We start from the raw sequence: 18,513 nt of genomic DNA on the forward strand, positions 1-18,513 counted from the left end.
ACAGACATGCTTAGAAAGGGAAATCCCTAGCCAATCAATAAAAGGAAAGAGAAGACAATTCGATATATATAGCAAGTCCCCTGCTTATCTGACAGTATGAGCCGCACAAATTCACACCCAGAGAACCTTCCCCGCTGCCTAGGACAGGGCATGGGGACAGTCACACGACAAGCTCAATGCTAAAAGGAGCCAAAGGATTTACACTCATCTGCTGCAATTAACACAAACTTCTTTTTACGCTAGGAGCAGTGACTACGATCACTTACCTTAAGTAACTGACTGCACTAAAACTCATCAGCATTGAATTCCTGCCTCGAAGAGATTTAGGCCAAAAATGAAATACATCAGACTTGCTATATCTGAATACAAAAACAAACAAACAAACAAACAAAAAACTCAGAAGGCAATGGGATTTTTTTCTTTTTTCCTTAAATCCGAGACAGCCACCTTTTGCACGCCAGCGCCTCACTGACATGAACAGTTGATATCCCAGGCCTGCTGAAATCAGCGGCAGACCCAGCAGCAGTTTCAGCTGAAGCCAGATTTTCCCCAGCACCACTTACTCATTTCAACACGCGCACTGCAACACAAGCTAGCACCCAGGGCTGCAACACAATAGCTCTGGATACCAGCAGTAATGAAAACCAGGCAGAGCGGAAAGCTGTGTCTTTGAGAGAAGTCAGAGGCACGGTGCTGGAAAAGGCATCCTGCTTCCCAGTCGTTGCTCCAGTAACTCTGGAGCTCCGTGACTTTTCGGGGCACTGAGGGGAAGCCGGAGCAGCAGCACAGCCACCTGCAGCATGAGCGCATCAGGATCCTGCCTCTGGGTGCCCTGTGCTCCAGGGAACTCTGCTGTGTGTATTGGGTGTTCGTTCAGGCTTTGATTTTGGCTGCTTTGTCATTAGTAAAATATGCTGAAAATGTGACTTCCTCCTACTAGAGGAGCAGACCTATTGAACCTTTCCTGAGAAGTCCAAGTAACTTCCTCTTGTATTGCAAAAAAAGAGAAGACAAGCCCACAGGTTGTATCATTTGTCACACTGCTGGAAATTCCTCTAGCAGAAAGAGCTATTGATGCAGCAGAGAGAGAGGGAAAGAGAAGGGGAGAGGGAGGGAGGGGAGGGTTACTTTTCATTACGTGTGCGCTTTATCAAACAAAACTGTTAGTTCGCTTTAGAGTACTGAAACACTTTCGCTTCCTCTTTCGTCTCATTTAGCAACTGCAGAGAAAGCACCCTGCTTTCTAGTGAGGCAGCTGGATTATCTGCACAGAAACTCTGCATCGAACGGCTTTATCACATGAAAACAATCTCCATCTACTCTCCTTGCTGAGCAAAGCCAGCTCTGTCTAGGATTCTCTTACCCAGCATCCGGGGGCACCGGGCCACCCCCTTTCGATGGCAACAGGAGGCAGAGGCAGCAGGGGAATCAGTCTGCCTGCTGGCGTGCCAGGGGCGACACTCCTGGGAGAGGAAGGGCAGGGAGCATAGCCAGTAGGCAGCAGACATTAGCTTTTAAAATAGGAGAGGGGAAAGAGCAAAGAACAGAGCAGGTAAGAAATTATCTCGTGTCAGTCCAAGAAGGTGCAAAGGACGGGAGGGAGCGGTGCGAGTCACCTGCCCACTGGCACAACCAGCCCTGCACCCACTGCCCAGGTCCCTGCAGCATGCCTCTGAGCCACCCCAATCCGAGCATGGCACCACGGCACCTTGCATGCTGGCTTAAGTCAGCTGCAAGCACGCTAAAGGGCACGGCTGATCCTTCATAAAGAAGAGCTGCCCGTTCAGCTCCTCCTCTGATTGTGTACTCGTCTCTGAGCACTGCAGGGGCTTCACTGCGGGCTGGCAGCCCGATGCTCACAGTGCCACCACATTATGCAGCCACTCAGAGATGAGAAAAGGAACAATTTATCCTGGGACAAGTATCTAAAAGATGCTGCCTCCCCCAGACCCCCGCACCATGGCTGGCACTGCAGACGCCCACCTGAAGGACCAAGGTGGTCACACCAGTAGAAGGATCGGAGAAAAGCAGCCACAGCAACGCCTTTCTTCAAGGCACCACTGCCGAGGATAGTGCCTGTAAGGCTTCCTGAACCGAGGAGCGTTTGACATCACCCTGAGCCGTGGTGCGATCTGAAAAAGCTAGAGGGAAAGGCTGGGACTTGCCCCAGGGCCCCTCAGGGATTTTTGGACGTACCCGCAGCCCCTGGAGTGTCCCACCACGGCCCTTCCCTTACCTCGGGCCCTCCTGCCAGGGCGCGTGTTCCTGCTCAACACCCCGCGTGTGCCTTTGGTGACAGCAGCCAGTGCAGTGACGTCTTACAGGTTCAAACCCCCCCAGAAAATAGGGACTTTACAGCTTAGATGAGCACTTCTCCTTTGAAATCAAGGGACTTCCTCTTCCCATAGGCAGCTGGTTGTGGACATCAAAGCCCAGCACACATCAGTAACGCATTCAGAGCCCGAGACACTTTTCACCTTCTGTGTTAGAGGCAACAAGGCCCTTATAAAGGGCAGCGGTCAGGAGCTGGGAGAGGGAAGGATACACAGGGCCCTCAGCATTGGGCTGTCCTGGGGATGATAAAACTCCCCGAGATCTGGTAATAAGTCATTGTACGGGGGCACCGCACCGCGTAGTTCCAGCACCCACCCGAGCCCAGCAGTGCTGAGGTGTCTCCTGGCCCCGAGGTGTCTCCTGGCCCTGAGTACCCTTGCTGGGCTCACACACATCCATGGGGGAACTCCCGGCCCTCAAAGAAGGCACGCAGGGCATGGGGAGCTCCCCTTTCCCAGGGTGGTTGCCTCTGTCAGCCACTTGTGAAGGGTGTGGAAATGAAAAATGCAGGCTAGTAGCTCCCCTGACAAAGAAACATGAGGCGCTGGCACCTTCCAGAAGCAGGAGCTCTCCCCTGCATACCAGGCAGGTGATGAACAGCCTCGCACAGGTGAGAGAGATGTTTGCAGAGGAGAATGAGGCATGCTGTCTGCAAGCACAAAAGATTCAAGTCCTCAGAAAGCAAAGCTGATACCCCTGAAACAGGAGAGTTAATCCCTCTGCAGGGTCCCAACCCAGTGGGACAGCAGGGGAAGGGCTGCCCAGGAGCTGACACAGATCACACCTTGGTGGTTCCCCGCATCCCCAGGACCTCAGCTTTAAGTAAACGTGAGCTGTAACATCAGAGGGAGCAATTCCCACAGACAGAGCTATCAGGCTCTGACAAACCCTGAAGTCCATCACTGCGCATGGAAAGAGCGCTGCAGAAGGACCAGGGCCTGCCAAGGCCCCAGACCTACCTGAAGGTACAGAAAGGTTGACAACAGCGCTCCAAAAGCTTCAACAACTGCACTTAAGTGTAGGCTGCTGGTAAGGTAAAGCTGGCACAGCCTCAGCAGATAGCTTCTTAAGAAATCTCTGATACTTCCAGAGTTGCTCACCAAACGAAGCTCACCAGAAGAACGCTACTGCTATTCTCCCCACATCCAAACACAGCCATCTCACCCTTAACGCTCAGCCTGCTCCATTTAGGGAACAGAAACACGCCCGAGCACAGCCTCCCTGCCTGAAAAGGCTGATTTCCATCTGCCTAAGTCCGACTGTCAGGGCAGCACAGGCGTCCAGACAGCCTGCACCCAGACACACTGGGCTTGCTCCAAAGTTTTCACTAAGGTTGGAGCGTTTTAGCCTGTGGGAAATCCAGGCTGCCACAACAAGAGATGTGACCAAAGGCACCAGGGCAGCTGCAGCTGGTGGGAGGTAGGAGCGGGGGGCATGCTGTCAGGTCAGAAAGCAGAAGTAAGCACAAGCTGAGACGATGCTGATTGGGGTGAGAAGCAACAACTGCAGGGCTCCAGACACCCACCTGCACCTCCACCCGAGCATCCCGGGCCACACGAGGCCCACCGGGTAACAGTGCTGCCAGGCGAGCTGTGCTGCAGCAGGCGCCTGCCTGTGCCATGGCTGGCTGCGCTCTCACCGAGCACCCTTGGTGAGGTGTCCTCAAACCTGGGCGCAATGCCTCGTAAACGAGACGCTCAGCGAGGCAGCAGCTTCTCTCTTCCACATTACAATAGCCAAACAGACTCCTGCCCGGCTGTATCATGCTGCGCGCACGGTGCTGAGTGCTGAATGCCAGCCATGCACCAGCAATAAAGTGTGCTTCCGCAGATTACTTCGAAAGACTTAAAAAAAATAATAAGTAAATAATAATAATAATAATAATGGGAAGGCAGGCAGTGCAGTTGAAATAACAGAGGCAACTGAATAGACTGATGCTGGGTTGCCACAAGAAAATCAACCACTAGGAGAAAGCTGGCTACTTTAACGACTTCCTAGGCTGAAACACAAAAAAGCCTCTGAAGCTTCCAGAAGAAACAATGCAAACTGCACCCTTTGCTCCAAGCGGTTCTCAGTTTCAACAGAGAACATCAGAGAAAGACTGGCAAAGAGCAAGCAATTGAATTGGTTCTGGAGGGTCCTTACCATAAAGCTGTCACTCGCAAGCAGTGCCGTGTCCCCGCACGCTCTGCTGGAGTGAGCAATTCCAAAACCTCATTTTGCAACGAAGAACTGGCCGGGCTGGAAAAGGAACAAGTCCGCTCCCTAGTCAGCGCTGCTCGAGCTATGGAATGGAAGAAAGCTCTAGAGGATATACTACCATGAATGTGGGCTTAAGTTCAGATACAAGACTTTGCCCCCAAGCAGGTAAGCCGCGAGCACTTTCCACCCATGTTTCTGCTGCCAGGACGGACTCCTCCAGAGAGGGGTGGAGCTGCCTGCAGTCAGCAGTCGCCTGCCTCAGCAAATGCCACCAGATCTGGCTTCTTGCGAAGCCTCAGGCAGGAGGTGAACAGCACGGGGCCGCACTTTGCTATCGGAACAGCCCCATCCACCTTATTCCTGGCCAGTCCATTTCCGAGGCTGAGCTTGTCAGTCCTTGTCACCAGCCCTCCAGTCCGACCAACTCTGCACCCTTGCAGGAGAGAGTGCCACATTTTCTTCCCCAGGAAAACAAGTGGCGGCAAATGCAAAACTCATTCTGCACGTCCAGCAGAGTTGACCTTCACGGGCTTTCCAGTGCATGAGATCAGCTGTATCAAGCGTGCTGTGGAGCAAGTGCTCCACCTAGAAGATAAGGGATACAATCCACAAGGGAAGGAAGACTGGTATTGCTCTAAACCAAAGGCTAAAAGGAGTAAGGTGCCTGCAAATAGACACAATTGCAAAGGAACCTTCAGAGGCTGGTAACTTAATGTGAGTTGGATCAGAATATACCAATGTGTAACTCTCCTCTCCAGAGATGTGTCATGGGCAGGCTACTCCCTCTTGAAGAAGAAATTTGAGGTAATCTCTCAACCAAGAAAGAGCAACCAAGTCAAAACAAAAAGCAACAACAAGGTCAATGCCACTACAAAGAGCAGGAGCCACCTCCTCAGCTTTGCTTCTGCCACTTCCCGTCATTGTATCCCCTGTCAAAGCCATGGCACTGCTTTCAAACGTACCCCACACAGATCAATCAGGCCTGCAGAGGGATGCTGCAAAGCCACACAAAGCCATTCCCAGTCCCTAGCACAGCACAGCTCCCCGCAGAAGGGGAAGGAGCTCCCCCAGCTCAGGAGCTAAGCTGGGTACGGCTCCACAACAAAACCTCAACTCAAGGAAGGTTGGGCAGAAGAGGGCTCCCCCACATGAGCAAACACTCTCCTGCAGGAAAACAGGCACATATCACATGGGATTCAACCACTAAACGTGTTTCAGTTTCATTTCAACTCGGGCTCCCAGTTAAATGCACCAGCAAGTAACCGGAGACCACCTCAGTATATAACAGCGACGCAGGGCATCGCCACGGCCGCAGCCTTTCCAAACAGCTGCAAAGCTCTGGCTGCAGAGCCAAAGTGCCTCGCAGCGGGGCAGCTTCCTTCCTCAAAGGCCGACGCTTGCAGAAGTTCACCACCTCGGACGGAATGTCCCCCTTACTGCTCGGAGGTGGCTCGCACTCCGAGGTGCAGACGAGGCTGCGCTCACTGGGCAGGCAGAGCAGCAGCGCAGGGAGCGAGGCTGCGGCCCAACCACGCCACTCGTAGTCCTGAACAGGCATTTTACTATTTATAAGCTAATCATCTGACCCCTCTGCAGGGAAATCCTATCCTTGGGCCGTGGGGAGAGTGGTCGCCTCCGCAGGACAGCTGGGAGGGGCAGCGGGATGCGGCAGCATCAGAGCAGGGCATGTGGATCACTTCCTCCCAGCTCAGGAGCGGTACAGACATCCTGGGGGGTGAGCCAGGACTGCCAGCAGGAATTAATCTGTTACCCAACTCGCTAGGAGCAAGGTAATTTTTTTAAATTGTCTCTCTCCTCCGTTCACCGCTGTCCAAATTCCCAGACGTTGATGTTTCCCTGCGCACCACGACACACGGCAGTGCCATGGTGAGACCACATCCAAGTCCCGAAGCTCTCCAACAGACGGAGAACCGTGGGTCAATGAAGCTGCACTGGAGGGTGGGCCAGCAAGGACGGAAGAAAAAGGTACAAACTTTTGTTTGTAGTTGTTTGCCAGTTATGAATTCCTCGGGACGTATTCACCCTGGGAGCCTGTGCAGGTACGCAGCATGGAGATGTTTTCCCGCTCACCTTCCTCCCGTGTGAAAATACTCCAGGTCAGTTTACGCTGCTGGATTTTCTTGCCAGGCGTCACTCAGTGACTTCCGACACAGCCCCACGCGCTCGTCCCGTTCAACCCCACGCGCGCCCGGGGAACGAGCTCGTTTTACCTCCGGCCCCTTTTCGTTACCGACCGGCCGCTTCCCGAGGCCGCCCCTCCCTCTCAGGACAGGCCGCGGGGGGCGGGGGCAGCTCCGCCTCGCCAACAGCAGCGCCTCGGGGAGGCTGGCGGCAGGAGCCCCCCGGCCACAGGGACGGGCCCGGCCCCGCTCAGGCACCGGGACGGGCACCCTGCGGGCATCGGCCCCGCCGCCGGGACCAGGGCGGCTCTGAGCAGCCCCGGCCGAGCGGAGAACCGCGGGCGAGGCAGGGCCGGCAGGGAACCGGGCAGGGAACCGGGCAGGGCACGGGCAGGGCACGGAGCCGCCCGGGCACGGGGCGAGATCTGCCGGCGGCCTGCCCCGGGAGGGAGGAGGGAGGGAGGGAGGAGGCCTGCCCCTGCCCCGGCCCCTGCCCCTGCCCCGGCCCCTGCCCCTGCCCCGGCCCCTGCCCCGGCCCCGGCCCCGGCCCCGGCCCCCGGAGCCCCCCCGCCCCCCCCGGGCCCTCACCTGTGTCGGCGCGCGCCGCTCCCGCCCGTGCCGCGTGCAGCTCCCCGCCCTGCCCCCACCGCCCCGCCCGGCGCCGCCAATCAGCGCCCGGCGCCGCCGGCACGGCCGGCCAATGAGCGAGCGGAACGCGTCCCCGCCCAGCGCCGAGCCGGCCGCCGGGCCCCGCCCTTCTGCTCTCCCGCAAGCCTATCCCGTGACGGGGCGCTGCGCGCGGGGAGGGGCGGGGCGCGGCGCGCGGCGCCCAATGAGAAATCACAGCGCGTCCCGCCGCGGCCAATCAGCGCGCGGCCAGGCCTTCACCTCAGGGCGGGCCGCGCTCGGCCCCCGGGGGCTGGGGGTCCCGGTGCTGCGGCCGCCTGTGTCCGGCCCGGGGGCTGCTGCCGGTGGCAGGGCCGCGGGGCCCCCTCCCGAGCCGAGGGGAGGCGTTGGGCTGCGGGCGGCGGGGCCCTGGGGCTGTGCGCGGCGGGGAGCGGCCGGGGCGCTGCTGGGCGCTGCTGGGCGGCGCGGCGGGGCTCGGGCGGGCCGCGTCAGGGCTCCAGGCAGGAAGCGGGGCGGGAGCGTTTGGGGCACGTTTGCTTTCGGTTTCCTCAGCCCGGGCGGCTGCAGGGGGATGGCGGGTGAGTGCGGCCCTGCCGGCCCGCTGGGCCCGGGGCACCGCAGCGCCCGGCAGCGTGCGGGCTGGGGAGCCGGGCGAGGCCCCGTGCCAGGGACGCGTCCCCCCGGGGCGCTTTCCGCGGCTGTGCGGTAGCGGGGAGAGGCGGGGGGCGGCCCGGGAAGCGCCCGGGGCTGGTGGAAAAGCTGTGGGGCGGTGGGGACACCCTCGGGAGCGCTGAGGGAAGAGATGGGAAAGAGGGGACGGCTGGGGAGGGCGGTGGAGCTGTGGCCTGCGGGGGCTCTGGGTGTTGACGTGGCCACCCTGCAGACCAGGAGCTGCTGAGGGTGCGCGCGGACTTCGTGGAGCGTGTGCGGAAGCCGGTGATCTCGAAGCTTCTGGATGACCTCCTGGCCCACAAGGTGCTGAGCCAGGGAGAAGTGGATGAGGTGCAAGAAGGCAATGCAGTGACAGGTGACAAGGCCCGTTGCCTCATTGACGCTGTGCGCCTGAAGGGCTCCAAGGCCAGCCAGATCTTCATCGACAGCCTCAGGAAGCATGATCACACCTTGGTGGAGCAGCTGGGTCTGGCCACTGGCTCGGGTGAGAGACACGGGGCTGTGGCCTGCCCCAGCCGTGCTGAGGCGCTGGGCGCCTCCTGCAGGGTGCTGGAGGGAGACATGGGAGCAGCTGGGAGTTCCCAGTGTCACTGTGCTGTGGCAGTGGGTCCCCATTGCCATGCAGCGATGACAAGGCTCTTGGGGGGCTGTCCCCTGTGGGACTGAACAGGGACACCTGTGTGGCAGAGTCTGGTTCTGCTTGCCCACTCATGCCCTGTGACAGCCCCTGCTTGTCCTTCCCCGTGTAACCGCGGGAGTTTGTGTTTACAGGGTCCCCTGGTGTGCAGCCCCCTGTTAGCATCCAGGGCCAGCAGTGGATCCGGCAGTGCTCCCTAAGCGAGTACCAGCGCATCCAGGAAGCAGAGGGAAATCAGGTGCTGTGGGTGGAGGAGATGAGAGGAGGGCCGGAGCACAGACCTGCTGCCCACCAGAGTGGGCGAGGGCTACTAAGGGTCCTCCCTGGCCCAGGAGCAGGAGCTCTGGGGTGATCTCCCAGAGAAAGGGAGGTGTGGATGCTGTGTCCGTGGGCCTTCTCTGCACTGTTCCCAAGAAAATTCCCCTTCATCCACCCACAGCTGAGCACCACCTCCCTCCCTCCTCACAGATCTATCCCATACTCTTGCCACGGGAGACACGAACCCGTAGGGCTCTGCTCATCTGCAACACAGAGTTTGAGTACCTCAGCCAGCGAGAGGGGGCTGAAGTGGATGTGAAGGAAATGACGAAGCTGCTGGAGGGGCTGGGCTACAGGGTGGACTTCCATGAAAACTTAACTTCCCAGGTAAAGGACTGTACAAAGCAGCTGGCACTGGCCCCACAAATGGTGTGGAGACCCTCGTGTGCAATGGTCATGGGGGGCTCAGAGTAGACATGGCTTTGGGGGATCTCAGGCACCATGGGAACAATTCTGTCCCTGGCTCCTGTTGACAGCTGGTGGCTGGATCTCCACACAGCTGATTACAGGAGTGTGATGCTCCTTCTGCCTTGTGGCTTGCAGGAGATGGATGTGGTCATGAAGGATTTTGCAGGTCACAAAGATCATTTGACCTCTGACAGCACCTTCCTGGTGTTCATGTCCCACGGACGTAGGACTGGGCTCTGCGGAACCAAGAGCAGAGATGAGACCACAGACATCCTTTCCCTTGACACCATATATGAGAACTTCAACAACAAGCACTGCAAGGCACTGATTGGCAAACCCAAGGTGGTTATTATCCAGTCCTGCCGTGGAGGTGAGTTCCCACTGTGGGGTGCCTGTCAGGTGAGCAAGCCAGACAGGCTCTCCCAGGGCAAGTCTGCCCCAAGCACGGGGTGAGGTTGGGGCACCCCACTACTGATGGCTGGCCCTATCTTCCTAGACAACAGTGGGGCGGTGCTGGTGTCTGACTCGGCCATCTCCAAGATGCCTGCTCTCAGCTCAGACAGCACGAACGCTGTAAAACAGCAATGTAGAGAACTCAGATTAATTCACCTGGAGAGTGATTTTGCCACTTTATATTCCTCCACACCTGGTAAGCAATTCCTGGGAGATAGTTCTCCTGTCTGAGGGGAGGTGAGGGGGACAGGATTGCCATTCCCTGTGCCATGGGTCTATTCCACACCACCTCCTTGGGGTAGGTTGCCTGGGGGTCCTCTCCATCGGGTGTTCTGGCACGCACTGCCCTGGGGTTGGAGCAGCCTCTGGAGAGGGCAATGTGCCCTGATGCCAGGGTACACGGCTGTGCCAGGCCCTGAGCCCTGTCTGGGTGAGCAGCACCAGGGCTGGAGCTTTGTGCCCTCCTGGCACACTCTGAGCTGGGGCTGCTCTCACCCATGCACTAGGCACCCTGGTGCTGCAATGCTCCCCAGAAGGGAAGCCTGCCTGGCTGCCTGCCCTCACCCCAGCCTCCTCACCAGCTCTGCCCGCACACCTTCCCCAGCCCATTTATCTCACCACAGCAACTGGCTGGGGACAGCTGTCTCCTGCAGGGAGTCTTGCTAGGTCAGATGGCTCCAGGCCATGCCAGCTGGCACACATCAGGAGTGTGGCTGGCAGCAGGGTGGACAGAGAGGCTTGAGGAGGATATATCGCAGCCAGCCTCCCTGGAATGCTCTGTCCTTTTCCCATTCTTTATCCTGCAGGACAGATAGGCCAAATACAAATATCCCAGAGAAGGTGACCCTGTTTCCTGCTGTAGCACCCAGTGTTAATCACTGTGGCAGTGGAGAACACCAGGGAAATGACACTTGGCATTTCTTGTCTCCCCAGATACCATCTCCTGGAGAAGCCCAGTAACAGGCTCCATTTTTATCCAGAGACTGGTAGAGCAGTTTCGAAGCCATGCCTTTAACAGTGACTTGCAGGAGTTGTTCCGAAAGGTGAGGCTCTGCAGTCAAACGCAGATGCAGCTACGCAGTGGTTAGAGATACTGCTCTGGGAGCAGGGCCCAGCTCCAAGCAGAGCTCTGGCCAGGGCAGGCTGTTCCTCTGCAGGCCTCAGGAGCAAACTCCTGAGGAAAGGGGCCCAGGCGCTCTGATTTGGCCTGGAAAATCAGCTGGATCTCCAGGGGTATCAGCATCACGCTGTGTGGTGGGTGTGTGAGAACCTGGAGTGTTGGTGCAGCCCATGGCACCCCTTGTGCCACCAGACACCTTCCTGGGAATGCCTCCTGATTCCCTACGGTGTTCCCATGCTGGGAAGGGAGTGTCCTCATTTCTCCCCATTCTCTCACCCCAGGTCCAACGTTCCTTTGAAGACTTCCCTAAGCAGTTGCCAACACAAGAAAGGACTACAATGCTCAGAAAGTTCTATCTCTTCCCAGGCCACTGATCTGCCTGCCGTGAGTATCTTCACCTCACACCTCTACAGCAGCCTTTTCTCTGTGGCCCAAACCTGGTAATCTTGTCAGAGGGCAGGAGCAGGGATAAATTCCCCATCTCTCCTGGCTTCAGACCACACAGCTTAGGCTGTATGTCCAAAGGACATGAGTACTGGTAGTAGGTGCCAGGCACTGGCCTGACTTGCTCCCCATCTCCCAGCTGGCTACAGGAGATACAGGCTACCAAAACAACTTCCTTGGGCACCTGTTTCAGGGGGGCGTCTTGGTCTAATGTTCTCCGATGAGTTTAAAAAAAAAAAAAAGCCATGGACAGAGAAAGTGTTTGAATTTTGGAGTGATACAGTAGAAGACTCAAACTCAAGGGGAACTCAGCTCCGCTTCAGAGCAATGCACTTAAGGAAAATTTCCTTTTCTGTCCTTGGAGTAAAGGCCAAGAACTGTGTGTTTCTACAGAGAACAATCTCTGAACCAGTTCTTTTTGCCCTTTCCTCTAGGCAACCTCAGACTGGAATAAAATAGTCCATGGTCTCCTCTCCTTTCCTTTTGTGGCCTGCAACCTCTGAGCAAAGTCTTGCCAGGGAGCAGCGGATGCCTGTCAGTAGAGCACTGAATGCAAACATGGCAACGGTGAAGAGATGTTAGTCAAGCAGAGCCTGTGAAGCATCTCCCCAGCAGTGACAGATCTCCGACAGCCACTTCCACCCTGTCTCTGACTCTACCTGTCATCTAATAAAGGGTTTTTAACATCAGACAGCACCTCTTCTTTGCCTCTAGCCTGTGGTGGGTGGATGGTCACTATGGCCAGCAGTAGCTGCTGTTGTGTTGCGTTCCTGCGGCCACTGAGCAAGGTGGGGGGGTGGAAATCAGAGGGGGTGCCCACCCTGGGGGTGGCTGGGCACATGTTGCCTGGGGCTGCCCTCCTGGAGGCCCCCGACTGCTCAGTGTGTATCTGCTCTCTGCACCACTGGGACACCAGGACCCAGGAGCTGGACTTGATGATCCTTGCGGGTCCCTTCCAATTTGGATATTTTAGGTTAGATGTTAGGAAGAACTTCTTTACTGAAAGGGTTGTGAGGCATTGGAACAGGCTGCCCAGGGAAGTGGTGGAGTCACCATCCCTGGAAGTCTTCAAAAGACGTTTAGATGTAGAGCTTAGGGATATGGTTTAGTGGGGACTGTTAGTGTTAGGTCAGAGGTTGGACTAGGTGACCTTGAGGTCTCTTCCAACCTAGAAATTCTGTGATTCTGTGAAATTCTGTGATTCTATGACAGCGTCTCCTCTAGTCCTTACCCGAGTTGTGCAAGAGCTATGGTTTGTCTTTTCTGGCACGAGGGGGATGCAACAACAGAGCTGCCTCATGCCCTGCTGTCCCTCGGCATCTCGAGTTTCTGCCCAGAGTCTGCATGCTCTCCAGGTTTCCGTCTCCTTTGGCTGAGTCCCTCAGGAAAGAAAGTGAATGCAAAGCCTTCCCTTACCCAGGCCACCAAGCCCAAAGCAGGGTGGGTGTCCGTGTTCCCACTGGTCCTTCCTTGCAGGCCCACAGCGTTGCCTTTCTCAGGAGGCAGCTCCCTCCATGTCCTCACACTGCCTGGAGGTGGAGGAAGGATGTGATTCCCTCTGGGAGCCATGAGGGTTCCTTAAACCCATGTCTAATGCCCCAGTCCCACCAGCGTCCCCTCAGGCAAGCCAGAGCCCATTTCTGTGCCCACCACTGCTCCCGTTCTCCTCCATAGCCACATCCAAACCGTTCTCTACCTTGGCATGGAGTCAGGTTTATTGCAAGTTCTGCAGCTCCACTACCAGGTGGTCTGGCAGTAAGGAAGGAGAAGACCCTCCTGCCTCCTCCTAGTGTCTGAAACACCGCAGTGCAGGCAGGCTGCGGCCTGGGCCAGTGCCACCAGTGTCCCAGAGAGCTTGCAGGAGAACTCAGAGGGATGGGCATGGAAATGTGTCTCAGCTCCGGCTCCATGTGTGCGGGGATGGCAGAAGTCCTAGGACTGCGAAGGGGGCAGCTGGTCCAGGATGAGCCCCTCTGCCCAGAGCCCAGGAGCCCTGCACTACTGCCCAGGGCTCCTCAGGTCTCACACAATGTTTGCAGAAACCCTGGTCCCCAGTGCTACGGTGGTGGCAGGAAATTGAGGACAGCGGTGATGAAGTCTTCAAATTTATCTTGATGGACTATGTGACCTGCACCTTCGATGAACTGGATATCTGCCTTGGGAAAGAGGCGCTGGATCTCTGGGTAGTCTTTGGAACTGCAGGACGAGTGAACACAAGGTGGGAGGTGTGGTCAGAGGCCTGTCCAGATGTCTGCCCTCACACTCCCCAAGCAGAGGGCTAGCCCAGCTCTGACCACATCTCCCTTCACTGCTAGGAAGGCCTGGGGCTGCCCCCAGGTTCCTCCTCGCTCTCCAGCATGCTGGTGTCACCGGCTGCTGGAGGCACAGGGCTCGCTCCAGGACCTCCCCCCTCCTGGGACTTCCTCGCACCCTCAGCAGCTGCAGAGGATCACGAGGGGTCAAGCCACAGACTTCTTTCCAGTCCCACCTGATATAGGGTGAGTTGGATCCTCCCAAAAAGAGTGTAGGGCCAGGGTACGGCTTGTGGAATACAGGAAAGCTCATGATATCTTCCAAGTGGTGGGAGATAGCCTCCAGGTTCACACGCCAGACATAGTGGCCCTCCACCTCCACCAGGTTGGTGAGAAGGAACTGCCTCAGCTGCGGGTGCTGCCACAAAAGGGGAACGTGCTGGTGGGTAACACGCTCATCAGTGAGAGCAACGCGCCCTCAGGATGTGCTGGCACCTTGCGTTGTCCCCTCCAGCCCACCCCGCATGCCTCACAGGCTCCGTGTGCCAAGTCCCCCAGTGCCCTGGCGGCCCAGCTGCACAGGCCAGCACCGAGCTAGCAGGAGAGGGAAGAGCCCAGCAGCGACTGTGGTCCTAAAGCCCAGTGTCCCAGGGACAGGCCAGGAGCAGAAGCCCCATTCCAGCAGAAGGACTTCCCACCTGGACCACTGGACTCAGCTGACTGTCAGCCAGCTGGCGGGCTGCAGAGCGGGACAGACCAGCCGGGATGTTCACTGACTTCATGGCGGAGATGTAGGCAGAGAACTCGGAGACGAGCGTGGTTGAGACAGGGCTGATGTCTACGGAGATAAGGCGCTCCACCAGGTCTGGCTGGGGACACAAGCGGGGCACATTGGACGCGAGCCGAGACCTCCCAGCCCCGCTCTGCATGGCGGGGCCAGGCGCAGGGCTCCCGGCAAGGCTCCTCGAAGGCTTCCAGCCTCCTCCTGCCCCAGCGCAGAGCTCCGCGTGCCCGTCCCCGAGCTCCCTCGGGTGTCAACCCCCACCTCGCGGTCGCCACCCCCTTCCCACAGCGTCCCGCCACCCGGCCCGCTCCCGCCACCGGCCTCAGGCGCCCGCCAACCCGCTGCAAGGCCAGCGCCATGGCTGTCTTGCCGCCCATGCTGTGTCCCAGCAGGATGCACTTGGGGACGCCCAGGCGGGCCAGGAGCTGCTGCACGTCCAGGCTCATGGCTTCGTAGGTCATCACCGGGCTGTGGGGGCTGCCGCCGTGGTTGCGGGCGTCCAGCGTCAGCACCTGCCGGGCAGCGCCCCGTCACCCCCGGCACCGGCACCGCAGGCGGCCGCAGCCCCGAGCCCCGGGGCATCGCCCGGCGCCGCCGCGGCCTCCCCGTCCCCCGGGTCCCGGCCTCACCTGGCTGCCGCTGCGTCGTGCCAGCGCGTTGGCCACCGTCTGCAGGCTGCCGCGGCTGCCGAACAGCCCGTGCAGCAGCACCAGGGGCGGCCGCGGCCCCGCGGGACCCAGCGCCGCGTGGGACAGGGGCACGGCCCTGCGGGGGGGGGGGGCGGTCAGGGCGGGGCGAAGGGGGCGGGGCAAAGAGGGGTGGGGCCGCGAAGGGGCGGGGCCTAGAGGGGCGGGAAGGGGGCGGGGGCCGGGGGTGCCCCTCCCGCGGGCAGTGCTGGCACGCGGCCAGGGGGCGGGGCCACGCGCGACCCCAGGCCCTGAGAGGCGCGCACCGCGGGCAGGGGGCGGGGTCATACGGCGAGGGGGCGGGGACAAGCGGTGGGCGAAGCCCCGCCCCTCCTGGCGGGGCCCCGCCCTCCCTCCCTCCTTCCCTCGCCCCGCGCGCGGGCGGGCCCTTACGTCACGGCGGAGCGGGCGGCGGGCGGCGGCGGGAGGGGGCGGCGGGGCAGGCGGCGGAGCATGGCGGCGGCGGCGGCGGGCGGTGCGCGGGACGTGACGCACAAGCGGCGGCCCCGCCCCCGCCGCTGCCCGCGCGCGCCCCCTGGCGGCAGGAGGGGGCGGCGGCGCCGTGACTCAGCGCCGGGAGCGGGCCTCGGAGAACGGGGCCTCGTCACCGTGTGTGTGTGTGAGTGTGTGTGTGTCACCGTGTGTGTGTCACCGCGCACCATGGTGTGTCACCGTGTCCCCCCGTTGTCCCCACATCACACCACGTGTCCCCGCACACTGCCCGTCCGACGCCCGGCCCCATGCAGGCAGCTGTCCCCATCCCTGTCCCCGTCCCTGTCCCCATCCCTGTCCCCGTCCCTGTCTCTGTCCCCGTGGGGCTCCAACCCCGTCTGGGACCTGGGACCGAGGATGTGCGGTGCTGCCCCCAGACCTCTGCCAGCCCAGGGACTCCCCCAGGCCTGCGTGGTGCTGCCCGCACCCTGCTCCCCATGGCGCCCCGAGGGGACGCGTGCTGTGCTGTGCAGGACGCAGCCGCCGCAGCAGGCAGCACGTGGGTGCACGTCGGTGCCCCGCAGCCACGCTCGGGTGAACGGAGGCAGCGCCTCGCCGCACCGGGTATCCCGGCCCCGCAGCGCAGCCTTTGTCGCAGAGCCAGCGAGGGGAGAGCTGACACCGGGGGTGGAATCGGGGGGGGCCGCGTCCCTCAAAGGCCTCCTTGTGCTCGCTGCCGGCCTCCGCCTGCAGGCAGCAAGGTCACCGCCTGCCCGCAGGCCCCGTGTGCCAGCGCCCCGCTGTCCCCGGGAGCCCCGGGCCGGCCCCAGCCGGGCTGCTCCGCTCCGCAGCGCGGCCGATCCTTATCGGGGGCCAGGTGGGGCCGGGGAACCGGAGCCTTGCAGATCGCCGCGGGCTCGGCCTGCCCACGGGGGTGTCGGACCAGGAGTGGCGAAACCGCCTGCTCTGCCCTGCCTCTGGGCAGCGCTTTTCCAAGCGGTGGCTGCAGGACGTCCCCGGTGGGCTGGGGAAGGGGCGAGAGGAGGCAGCAGCCGGCGGCCCCGCGCGGGACGGGGCGATGCACCTGCGGCTTTGTCCCTGCTCGCTGGAGCGTGGTGGGAAGGCGGGGGCTCTGTGGGGCCGAGCCGAGCCGAGCCATGCCGCCGGCTGGGAACAGGCGGTACGGGCGGTTGTGCAATGCGGCCTCACCCCAGCCTTTGCTGGGGGGGAAAGAGCCCGTCTTCCCCTCCGGAGAGCCAGACTTTGTACTGAGCGGGCAGGGAGTGTCAGCAGCAGGATGTGAACGGCTGCTTGGGTGTCTGCAGACCCACCCGCTGCCAGCAGTACCCTCAAAAGCGTGTGTGGGGGGGAGAGCAGCCCTCCCCGGGACCACCAGACCCCAGAAGGGCAGTCCCATGGGTTGGGAGGGAGCCAGAGGGGGAAAGAAAGCAAGGAGGGGCTGGGGCACAGGATGGGACTTGGGAGTTGCATGTCCCCAGATCTGGTGCTGTGTGGACGCTGCTGCTCCTGCGGGGCCAGGGGGGGCGTCCCCGGTGCCCCTGGTGGGCTCCATTCCCAGTGGGGTGGCTCCTGGCATGGGGACAGCTCTGTGCTCACGCCCCTGTCTGAGAGGACAAAGAGATGGTCCTGGCTGCGGTGGGTTCCTATCCATCCTGGCTCCGGGGCTGGCATTTTCTTCCTTAATTGTGCTAATTAGCTCCACACTTTCAGCCCGTGCGGCTGAAGCTGTTGTCCCGCAGATGGCTCCCACCCCACATGTCCCCCCCTACATCCAGCTGAGGAGAGCTGCCCCAAGGACACGCAGCTACCAAAACAGGACACGTTTATTGACAAATGTAACTCGTACAGACCACGCGTAACAGGGAGAGAAAGCGCCTGGCCGGCGGGGGGGCCAGGGGGCCGGGGGCTGGCGGGGCAGGGCACGGGGGCACCGCCGCTTCCTCCTGGCGCTCATGCGAAGAGCTCTCCTGGCAACCCGAAACTGGCTCTGTTTACACGAAACCGTCTGTATTTACACAGCCGCCCGCCCGGCTCCCGCTCCCGCGGCCCAGCCCTGACCCCTGGACCTCTCCCGTTGCCCCCCCCCCATCGCCCCCCACCTCTGCCCGCTCTCGCCGGGGTTGGGGTGCCCTCGGGGACGGGGTCTCTCCCCGGCCCGCGGGGCAGAGGGTCCCTGGCGGCGCCGATCCCGCCGGACGGGGCTGGAGGTGGGGGTGCAGGTGGCCGAGCCCCTCGGGGGGCCGGGGCGGGGGAACGGGGGCTCACACATAGTTCCTCTTGTCGTAGCTGGTGACGGCGGAGCGTGGGGCGGAGTAGGCCACCTTGCTGGGCGCGTACCTCTCATCTTTGGGGGGGCAGGAGCAGCAGAGCAGGGACCCCCCGAAGAGCAGAAGCGCGGCGGCCGCCCAGCCCACGTAGAGGGACGTGCCCAGCTCCCTCTTCTGCGATTCAAGCACCAGCGGGTTGTAGAAATCCCGGATGATGGTGTTGGCCGACCAGGAGACGGGGATGAGGGTCATGATGCCGGAGAGCAGGAAGATGACGCCGGAGACGATGGTGATCTTGGCCTTGGTGGTCTCGTCCTCCACGCAGCGGGTGCACTGGGCGCCCACGATGGCCACCATCAGGCCCAGCACGGCCAGCACGATGGCCACCACCAGGAGGGCACGGGCGGCCTGCAGGTCCTGCGGCAGCGCCAACATGGAGTCGTACACCTTGCACTGCATCTGGCCCGTGCTCTGCACCACGCAGTTCATCCACAGCCCTTCCCAGATGATCTGCGCCGTCACGATGTTGTTGCCGATGAAGGCCGACACCCGCCACATGGGCAGCGCGCAGCAGATGATGCTGCACAGCCAGCCCAGCACCGACAGGGCCACCCCACCGATCTCCAGCCCCATAGACATGGTGTCCGGCTCAGCGCGCCCCAGGCGATGGCAGAAAGGAACCCACTGACCGAAACCACCCCGGGCTCCGCTCGCT

At 60.6% G+C, this 18,513-nt stretch overlaps 4 protein-coding genes across 8 annotated transcripts in view; 1 reads left to right on the forward strand and 3 right to left on the reverse strand.

Annotated features, from left to right (window-relative positions):
• Positions 1 to 7,306, reverse strand: part of MTMR4 (myotubularin related protein 4) — a 53,124-nt gene extending 45,818 nt beyond the window's left edge. The window contains exon 1 of one of the 2 annotated variants that reach the window (XM_032200649.1): positions 7,266 to 7,306. The gene's annotated coding sequence lies outside the window, so the exon portion shown is untranslated. Of the gene's footprint in view, positions 1 to 6,627; positions 6,700 to 7,265 lie in introns of those variants that run through there. The other variant, XM_032200651.1, reaches the window with a different exon arrangement.
• Positions 6,195 to 12,045, forward strand: LOC116497120 (caspase-1-like). 4 transcript variants are annotated; one of them, XM_032200652.1, is made up of 9 exons: positions 7,853 to 7,882; positions 8,188 to 8,460; positions 8,748 to 8,851; positions 9,082 to 9,258; positions 9,475 to 9,709; positions 9,836 to 9,988; positions 10,726 to 10,835; positions 11,194 to 11,296; positions 11,791 to 12,045. In XM_032200652.1, exons 1-8 carry the CDS (start codon positions 7,876 to 7,878, stop codon positions 11,284 to 11,286), a joined length of 1,152 nt encoding a protein of 383 aa, XP_032056543.1. In that variant the 5' UTR covers positions 7,853 to 7,875; the 3' UTR covers positions 11,287 to 11,296; positions 11,791 to 12,045. The 4 variants fall into 4 exon arrangements, with proteins under 4 accessions (XP_032056545.1, XP_032056546.1, XP_032056543.1 ...); XM_032200654.1 differs by lacking the exons at positions 7,853 to 7,882; positions 8,188 to 8,460; positions 8,748 to 8,851 and adding exons at positions 6,195 to 6,326; positions 6,417 to 6,522; XM_032200655.1 differs by lacking the exons at positions 7,853 to 7,882; positions 8,188 to 8,460; positions 8,748 to 8,851 and adding exons at positions 6,208 to 6,271; positions 6,380 to 6,522.
• A 1,004-nt stretch (positions 12,046 to 13,049) lies between these two features.
• Positions 13,050 to 15,533, reverse strand: ABHD11 (abhydrolase domain containing 11). The gene is made up of 6 exons (XM_032200919.1): positions 15,472 to 15,533; positions 15,022 to 15,157; positions 14,731 to 14,904; positions 14,307 to 14,477; positions 13,845 to 14,026; positions 13,050 to 13,552 (listed from the first exon to the last, which is right to left on the reverse strand). Exons 1-6 carry the CDS (start codon positions 15,531 to 15,533, stop codon positions 13,414 to 13,416), a joined length of 864 nt encoding a protein of 287 aa, XP_032056810.1. The 3' UTR covers positions 13,050 to 13,413.
• A 2,259-nt stretch (positions 15,534 to 17,792) lies between these two features.
• CLDN3 (claudin 3) lies at positions 17,793 to 18,437 on the reverse strand. Its single transcript, XM_032200993.1, has one exon. The coding sequence runs from the start codon at positions 18,435 to 18,437 to the stop codon at positions 17,793 to 17,795; it is 645 nt and encodes a 214-aa protein (XP_032056884.1).
• Between the last annotated feature and the right edge of the window lie 76 nt (positions 18,438 to 18,513).

This window comes from Aythya fuligula, chromosome 20 (genome assembly GCF_009819795.1).
Source record: "Aythya fuligula isolate bAytFul2 chromosome 20, bAytFul2.pri, whole genome shotgun sequence".
In the NCBI taxonomy this organism is placed as follows: domain Eukaryota; kingdom Metazoa; phylum Chordata; class Aves; order Anseriformes; family Anatidae; genus Aythya; species Aythya fuligula.

What these genes read in the sequence shown, in the direction of transcription:
- LOC116497120 (XM_032200652.1), top strand. An exon ending in GGGTCTGGCCACTGGCTCGG is followed by an intron (nt 8,461 to 8,747) that starts GTGAGAGACACG and finishes TTGTGTTTACAG; the next exon opens with GGTCCCCTGGTGTGCAGCCC. An exon ending in ATGAAAACTTAACTTCCCAG is followed by an intron (nt 9,259 to 9,474) that starts GTAAAGGACTGT and finishes TGTGGCTTGCAG; the next exon opens with GAGATGGATGTGGTCATGAA.
- ABHD11 (XM_032200919.1), bottom strand. Translation starts at nt 15,533, where the DNA reads ATGCTCCGCCGCCTGCCCCGCCGCCCCCTCCCGCCGCCGCCCGCCGCC. An exon ending in AGCTGAGTCCAGTGGTCCAG is followed by an intron (nt 14,027 to 14,306) that starts GTGGGAAGTCCT and finishes CTTTTGTGGCAG; the next exon opens with CACCCGCAGCTGAGGCAGTT. An exon ending in TCCAACTCACCCTATATCAG is followed by an intron (nt 13,553 to 13,844) that starts GTGGGACTGGAA and finishes CTCGTCCTGCAG; the next exon opens with TTCCAAAGACTACCCAGAGA.
- CLDN3 (XM_032200993.1), bottom strand. Translation starts at nt 18,437, where the DNA reads ATGTCTATGGGGCTGGAGATCGGTGGGGTGGCCCTGTCGGTGCTGGGC.